Source organism: Oratosquilla oratoria, chromosome 6 (assembly GCF_046742065.1).
Source record: "Oratosquilla oratoria isolate Oo_2021 chromosome 6, ASM4674206v1, whole genome shotgun sequence".
Taxonomy (NCBI): Eukaryota; Metazoa; Arthropoda; class Malacostraca; order Stomatopoda; family Squillidae; genus Oratosquilla; species Oratosquilla oratoria.
The window spans coordinates 37,583,995-37,592,069 of record NC_134782.1 but is presented as its reverse complement, the minus strand read 5'-3'; the positions used below and the strand labels follow the sequence as shown (position 1 = coordinate 37,592,069).

General features: G+C 42.1%; 1 protein-coding gene across 1 annotated transcript; it reads left to right on the top strand.

The window, feature by feature from the left end:
• The first annotated feature begins 1,868 nt into the window (after window positions 1-1,868).
• On the top strand, window positions 1,869-7,313 carry LOC143026409 (uncharacterized). Its single transcript, XM_076186725.1, has 5 exons — window positions 1,869-2,206; window positions 2,478-2,609; window positions 3,195-3,359; window positions 5,734-5,818; window positions 6,856-7,313. The coding sequence occupies exons 1-5, from the start codon at window positions 2,030-2,032 to the stop codon at window positions 6,948-6,950; spliced, it is 654 nt and encodes a 217-aa protein (XP_076042840.1). The 5' UTR covers window positions 1,869-2,029; the 3' UTR covers window positions 6,951-7,313.
• The last annotated feature ends 762 nt before the right edge of the window (window positions 7,314-8,075 follow it).

The window sequence follows — 8,075 nt, the reverse complement described above, 5'->3', positions numbered from 1 at the left end:
TGAACATCGAAAGAAAGAGGACTGTATCACATTTCCAAACAATGATATCACCACCGAAGTAGAAACTCACATCCCGTACCGCCACAATAATCTTTTATGGGCCATAACAACTCAAGTCGAGGTTGTTATCAAAGATTACTAAATCAAGATTACACTTTTTATGACACGAATAAGACTCGCGTGTGAGGTTGAAAATCGGAACACAACACAAACTAGAGAAGAAGAATTAATCAGAGTATAGAGCAACATATGAAACATAATCTAGACCAACATTTGATGCTGAATTAAGACATTGAAACGACGTCATTCCGCGGTGATCTCGAACGATATAATTGAAGACTGGAGACGTCTCGTCTTAGCGGTCAAGGGTCAGCACGCCTATAGCGCCAGGACAGAAGCATGTACATGTGTGTGTGTGTGTATGTATGTATGTATGTATGTATGTATGTATATATGCATGTATAAGTATGCATCCATTCATACATGCATACATACATACAAGTAATCGCAGGCCTTTCGGGCCCTTCACGATCACTTGCACTCGTAAGGAACGAGGAAAAAAGTTTTGTTTACACCTTCCAACGTCCACATGTGCGGTCAGGGTGCACGTGGAACTGATGTCAGTAACGTAACTTCGGTCGGCACCAAATCCTGCATAAAATATTTTGTGTCTTCGATGGTCACATTAGTACGAGACGGGTGAAGCCACTCAGAAAGATCGAGTTCTGTATCCAGACCCGGAAGTTTATATGACACCTCAGCATCGGTGGGTAGGCTTGAGTATCATGATGAATGCAAAAGCTGTCAGTTCAGAGATGAAAGTCTCTATAGGGTCACCCATATCGGACAGGTGTTGTATGAAAGATGAGACGAAGATCAGCTCACAGGTACACACACAGTTGCAGGACCTACTGCTAACTGACACGTCTCTGGTGGTGGATAGAGACACTCATCATAGATATATGACTTATTGTCATAATAACAGGCTGGACTACTGGACACCCTATAGATACATAGGGCTCCACTGAATGTATTGAATAAGACAGCATTGAAAATATATCTCAATATAACCCTGCGTGGCGAGGAGATGAAATTGTTCTGTCATAACATCTTAACTAACCATGAAGTGTGCACCATCACCTGGGAGTCCAACCGTATTACCTCACATACTTCCAGATAGTGTGCCACCGAATGTAAATAAGGTCTATTCAAGCAGATCCAAGTTTTGACATGAAGCAACCCGAAGAAGATGAGGATGTGCACGTACAGTGTGAGAACCTTCGCTGAAGACCACAAACTGGAGAATTAGACGGAAGATAATCAGCTGGGATATCGTGGGAATGAGTGAAGTTCAGAAGGAAGGAGAAAAAGCTGGTGTAGCTACAAGCTCGTCACCACTTGTTCTTCTATAGAAGTAAAGAAAGGGAAAGATCCAGTGGAATAGGGCTCTCAATCAATAGAGATTGCTGGTAATACTACTTACAGCGTTTCGACAAAAAAGTTGTCCATATCCAAGGAGACAATTTTTGTTTGTGTTTTTGATTAACATCGTGATAGAGAAACAGGACGTTTTCAATCAGTAACCATCCAGCTGGATATTTCTACAACTATCCGGCCTATCCAGTATGCGACTGGATAGGGACATTTACTATCCAGTGCACCTCAAGTGACTACGCTAATCTCTGCAACCACGAACGCGGGTTAGGAAATTCCCACGAGCCCCGTGGCAGCTGACGCCTCCAGGAAGCTGTGGATTAGGCATAACGACGTCATGCAGCAGCCCTTATCAGCTTTAAATAAAAACCAAAGATAATAAAAAGTGTCCACGTGACCCCCTAACTTTGATATAAAATAGGCTGTGGCACCTCCACGTCTCTGTCCGCTGCAAATCCCGAAGTTCGGAAACTGTTTGTCTGTAGTTCGAGATCCCTTAGCAAGAGCACACCGAACACCTTCGACCCCCTGGGTTACCTACCTCGAACAGATACCTTTTTCTCTGATTCAACCGACTGAGAATTGATCAGCAGCCATGAAGTCTGTGTTGGCGACAGGGATGATTGCCCTGTTGGCACTGGGGTTGACGCCTTCGGGGGTGTCCGGCCACGCTCGGCTCATGAACCCTCCGGGGAGGTCATCGGCATGGCGCTTCGGCTTCGACACGCCCGTCAACTACAACGACAACGAACTCTTCTGTGGTGGATATGATGTGAGTTATGATTTGACTGGAAAAACAAAGAGTGCGGGGCGATTTTATAGAGGTATTCAAATAGGTCAAGGGTGATACAGGCAAGGTATATTAAGACATCAGGGCAAGACTCGTAGTACAAATTTAGGCTTAAGAGGAAATAGGCAAGAAGTGGTTTACCAATAGAGTGGAGAACGAGTGGAATGGACTTAGTAAAAATGTAGTAAGCGCTGAATCTATTAGTTGTTTTAAGAGAAGACATAGCTTAACCGCTCCTTAACTGTCCCTGCAGGTTCAATACCATCAAAATGGAGGCAAATGCGGAGTCTGCGGAGATCCCTACGATAAGCCTAGGCCCCGTGAAAACGAAGCTGGTGGCCTTTACGGTACTGGAATCCTTACGGCCAACTACACCATGAACCAGGTACGGTACAGATAGTATGCATCACGCATAGGTGTTTGCACACGAGAACCACAGTAGTTTTTCTCCCTTCTTCTTGGTAGCTATTGTACTGTCTTTCGTCGCCCGTGCGACTCCATCTCTTCGGCGCGATATTGTCCCCATGGATAGAAGAGCTGGTGACGAAAGACGATGCAACAAGTCCTTAACAAGCATCAGTTCATTAGAAATTCAAAGTTTTAATATAGTTTCCCAAAGTCATCGTCAAGAGGATGCGAACCATATACATACAGTAGAGTTAGATACACAACACGATTATCTCTTTCTAAACAAAGGATGTAGCTGCAATGTGAAAAGTTGATGGCCAGCCGGCTAGAGAGCTCTCTCTATCTATCTATCTATCTATCTATCTATCTGCCTATCTATATCTCCTCATTTTCTAAGTCTCCTTGGGACATCTACACTACTCTTGGTCCCTGCACTTCTTTCAAGCCAAAACCATCAGGTAAAAGATTCTCCTTTAGTTTCTTCCTCCAATAGCAATTCAGGGTGAATCTTTAAAAATTCCATACTTGCCTTGTCAATGGATTTTTTTTTTTCTCTGTCTAGGAGATTACAGTAGATGTGGACCTCACCGCCAACCACCGGGGTCACTTTGAGTTCCGGCTGTGTCCAAACAACGCCCCAGAGAAGTACATTGAACAGGAATGTCTCGACCAGTACCGCCTCGAGTTGGCAGACGGTTCTGGTGTCGACTTCCCCATTAACCATGATGTAAGTAGTATATGGATTTGTAATATATGCGAGTAAGGATAGATTATTAACATTATATTCGTATTGCACTGATGATTATTAACATCATTAACTTCAGCTCTGTTTTTGGAAAATGGGGACATTAATTTCAGGGCCGGAATATTTCCATTACTTTTTTCCTTGGTGTTATTTTAAGTGCCCGGATTCAATCAGTTGTGACTGGATGTTCGGCAATAGTTTGTGAAAGTATTTATAAATATTGTTTCACCACGAGGTGAAAATATTGTTTTCACCACAAGGTGAAAACGTAAAATACGTTGTCTTCAGTTACCTAAGAAATAAAGTCAAGAAATTTAAAGAATCCGTGATTTAATTATATCTAAGAAATAGCAACATGGTGAAAGAAGGGAAAAGAGGGAGACAGAGAGTAGATCAAAGCGAGCTGATTGAGAAAGAGAAGGAAGAATAATATAAAGCGAAACTGAGAGGTACGGAATGTAGCGAAAGGGGAGTAAGAGGGGATAGAAGAAGAACGGGGGAATTTCAAGGAGGAAGCATTGTCATGTGCAAAGACAGTGTGTGGGATGAGGAGAATGAGTGGGAATACAAGGAAGAGCAATGAACCGTGGAATGAAGAGGCGAGTGACGTGGTGGTGGAAAGAAGACGCTCATAGGATTGCAGAGAAGAAATGAGGGCGTGTATGAGATGTGTAAAGTGGAAGTATGTTTGTGTGAAAATGTTGGATAGGAATTATGTTTTGGAAGGAAGTAAAAAGAGAATGAAGGTGTGACCTGGGTAGCAAGGAAGAGGTAAAAACAGGTAGACAATCTTAACGAAAGAGAAGGGTATGAGAAATGGGCGGAGTATTTCAAGTTGTTGAATGTAAACAAGAATAAGGGAATTGCAATTGTGATAGTGGGAGATGCATGAGAATGTCTGTTATGGAGGAGGAGGAGGAGGAAGAGAAGGAGAATAAGACTATGATAATATAAGAGGCACATGTAGCATTGACAGAGATAAAAACTTGGAAAGGCAGCTGGATTGGACGGCTGTCATTTGGAATGTCTGACAAAGAATAGAGTACTTGTCGTAGAGTAACTAGTAAGAAATATAGTTGTAGGTGATGGTATCCTTATCTCTTGCATTTTTATTCATATCATAAGTCTCATGACAGTAGACTGGAAGTAAGCATTAAGGGAGAGCGACTGGAGGAAGTGGATAGTTTTAGATACTTGGGTGCAAATGTGGCAGGGAAAGGTGGAGTGAAAGTGGAGGTAGAATGTAGATTGAGAGAAGCAAGTAAATGCCTTGGTGGATTAAAGAGTGTAATGAGGAATAGACATTTGGGAATGGATGCTAAGAGGAGACTGTATGAAGGAGTGATTGTGCCAACAGCACTGTATGGGGCAGAAACATGGAACATAAGAGAGGAAGAGAGAAGGAGTTTTGAATGTGTTTGAGATGAGGTGTCTGAGAAGTATGATGGGGGTTACTAGGCTAGATAGAGTGAGAAATGAGGAGGTGAGGAGGAGAACAGGGGCGGAAAAGGAGCTGGGAGATAGGGTTGATGAAAGAGTATTAGGATGGTTTGGACACATGGAAAGAATGAGTGAAGAAAGACTAGTAAAAGAGGTGTGGAAGGCAGATGTGGAGGGAGTGAACATGAGGGGACGTCCTAGGATGAGGTGGATGGATGGGGTGAAGGGGGCTTTGGGGAAGAGGGGAATGTCTATTGAGGAAGGACGGGAGAGGACAGAAGACAGGGGTGAATGGAGAATGGTTGTATATGGATGATGTTGTGATTGCATGAGGTGGAATGGGCGGGTGGATGGGGGGTGAGGTAGTATGTGTGAGCAAAATTTGACGCAGCCCGAAGGGATTTCTCCCCGTCCTCTCATTTTATGCAATGGGGGGACGGAGAGAGGGGGTCGCCGATTTAATGAAGCGGCCTTGCTGTGGATGTGCTGTGTCTTGCGACACTGCTTGTGACCCAGGGCAGTGGACAAGGTGCAGGGATGACCCGTCATTCAGGAGGTGCTAAGATAAGAGGGAGGGTGGAGGGGTGTGGAGTGTATTCAGGGATGGAATGGGTGGGAATGATTTTATGCCTTTTTATTTTTGGCTACCCCCCTTGTGAGGGGGAAAAAGCCTTGGTATATGTATGTATGTATGTAAGTCTCATGACGATCTTCTCACACTCACACAGGACATGCCAATGTCGAAAAAGCCCTCAACGTCTAAACATTACCTAGTATAACTGCTGTAACATTTAGTGTCGATGGTCAGTAAAGTTGGGCGTTACTGTCTGTAATCATTATACAGAAAGCATTGTCTAACTCTGCTGACCAGCGTTATTGGCCAGTTTATTCATTTATATGATCATTTATTCTACAGGAACTGGGTATGGAATACATCACCCTGAAGCTTCCTCAGGGTCTGAAGTGTAGCCAGTGTGTGCTGCAGTGGCATTATCAAACAGGTGGGTGATCCCAATGACGTAAAGTCGCTTTGCACGAAGGTATATTACTATAGTATGATTGCAACCAATCAGAAACTACATAACAAAACATGTAAACAGTCTCTACTGTGAATTTTGTTTATCTTTTCATTCTCTTATAAATCATATTGAAAGAAATAGGAAGGAATGAGAACATTCATTCACATTATTGTTATGAATATAAATTTCAAAATTTATCTGTATTAGTGACCAAACCTAACCTAACTTAGTCCTAGGAGGTGTACTTTCGTACATTTTTGTCTTTTTGCGTTCAGACGCTCTTGCTGTATCAGTGTAAACGTTATCTTTCTCCTGTATTTAGTATCTGTCTTTATGACGTCAGGTCGCTGGGTTGAGCTTACGTTCTGTGCTATTGACATGGTGTGCAAGTTAGAAAATTGATTTAGAATGTTGTTGTTATAATTTTTGGTGTTATTATTGTTGTTATAATTGTTGTTGTTATTATTGTATAGCTGTGACACTGGAGTTCGGAGAAAAACTGATCGCTCTCTCAAACGACGGGAAGAGGTCTTCCACCTAGTTAGGTTGTGATAGTGTTTGGGTGTTCTGCCAGAACTGAAGAGTGTACAAATGTGTCCTTAGTCTGCCAGTGGCAGAGTGAACATGCGTCACCTGTCGTGCCACGATATACCAATACAGAATAACCAGTGCATAGAATAGCAATGGACCTACAACTGGTGTTTTTTATGTGTTTTTTTTTTCAACCTCCTTTTTCATACAAAAGTGAATGACACCGAAGAAGGAGAGACAGGGAGAGTAAGGGGAGAAGGCCTTGGACAGTAAATCTCTTGATCCTGTTGAAAAGGCAGGAGTGGGGACGGCAGATGAAAAGAGGAAGAGGGAGATGGAAGCGATGGAGGAAACATCTGCTGTGGATTTGCCAGTCCATCTCTGAAAGGAGCAAGGAAAAAAAAAAAGCTGGATCATCCTTTCAAATCCCATCAACTGAGTCTTCTTGTGGTTATCCTTGTTCCATGATTATTTATTTTCTTTTGCAGGCAATTCGTGGGGCGATTGTGGTGACGGGACGGGAGCCATTGGGTGTGGCGACCAGGAGGTCTTCCGTGCCTGTGCCGACATCGGAATTTGGTAAATAGGTACCGCAACGACATATGAAGACTGCATATGGCTCCTACCCCTGCGTGTCATTCATTTCCAATTCATCACTGAATAGAAATCATCCCCGAAAATTATGAATTATTTTTTGTCAGGAAAAAAATCAAACCGTATTTTCTGATAGAGTTAGGAAAGTTTAGGCACACCATGAAAGAAAAAGACTAATGGAGGAAGAACAACGACTAAATCTGTAAAAACCTTACAACCTCATGATGTCAAGAGAAACAGGAAAATATTTTGGGGACAAATGGATGAAATCTAAAGAGATGAGTTTTAATATTTTCACAGAAAAAATACTTTAATGTTCATCCACAAAATAATAAAACATTATATTTATGTATATTTTTTGTTTACATTGTTTATCCTTTACAGCATATTAACAGTTTATTTAAGCTCACAGCAAAGTATGCATGGCTGATTTGAGTACAAGGTATGCTGTGGATTGGCGTACAAACCTAGAAAGATTGTTGCCTCAGAAAGAAAAAAAAATAAGTTTCCAGTTTTCTTTACATGTGTGGAAGGGTGATCTGCCATGGAATTTTTTGCTATTCTCATATGTTGTGTATATGTTTTCACCTCTTCAGAGAAGTGGCGTCTTTTTCACTGTCGAATGAAATTGCATGGCATTGCCTAAAACAACTATTATGAAATCTATCAACTACTAAAAGTCAGTTGAAGTATTTCTAATGACAGTGATCTGAGAACGGTCACTCAAATGAAGAGAAATTTCTAGAGTCGCCAATCCTACTGCTATTGGTTCCAGATATAAGCACCAAGATCAAAACACGATGGTATTTCTATCTTGGTGTTCGCTACGCCAGGCCGTATGCCTCCTACGAACTGACGTCTCTGCCAGAAAAACATATAATGCTTTGCACTAGAATGAAGAAATAGCTCATGTATTCATTGGTGATGTTCACTCCATAAGAGGTTTTTGTAATACGGAGACCATAGAAGTTGAGGGTGAAAAGATTTTTTTTAATAGAAACTAGCCTCTAATCATGTCCGTAGGCTACTTGTGGCGAGGGCACTGAGGTCTTGGAAATTTTTACATATATAGGTAGAGTAACGCATAGCAGTGGTGGGTCATTTCAGAAAATCC

Coding starts and splice junctions, on each gene's coding strand:
- LOC143026409 (XM_076186725.1), top strand. CDS start 2,030: ATGAAGTCTGTGTTGGCGACAGGGATGATTGCCCTGTTGGCACTGGGG. Junction 2,610..3,194: donor CCAACTACACCATGAACCAG/GTACGGTACAGA, acceptor TTCTCTGTCTAG/GAGATTACAGTAGATGTGGA. Junction 5,819..6,855: donor GCAGTGGCATTATCAAACAG/GTGGGTGATCCC, acceptor TTTCTTTTGCAG/GCAATTCGTGGGGCGATTGT.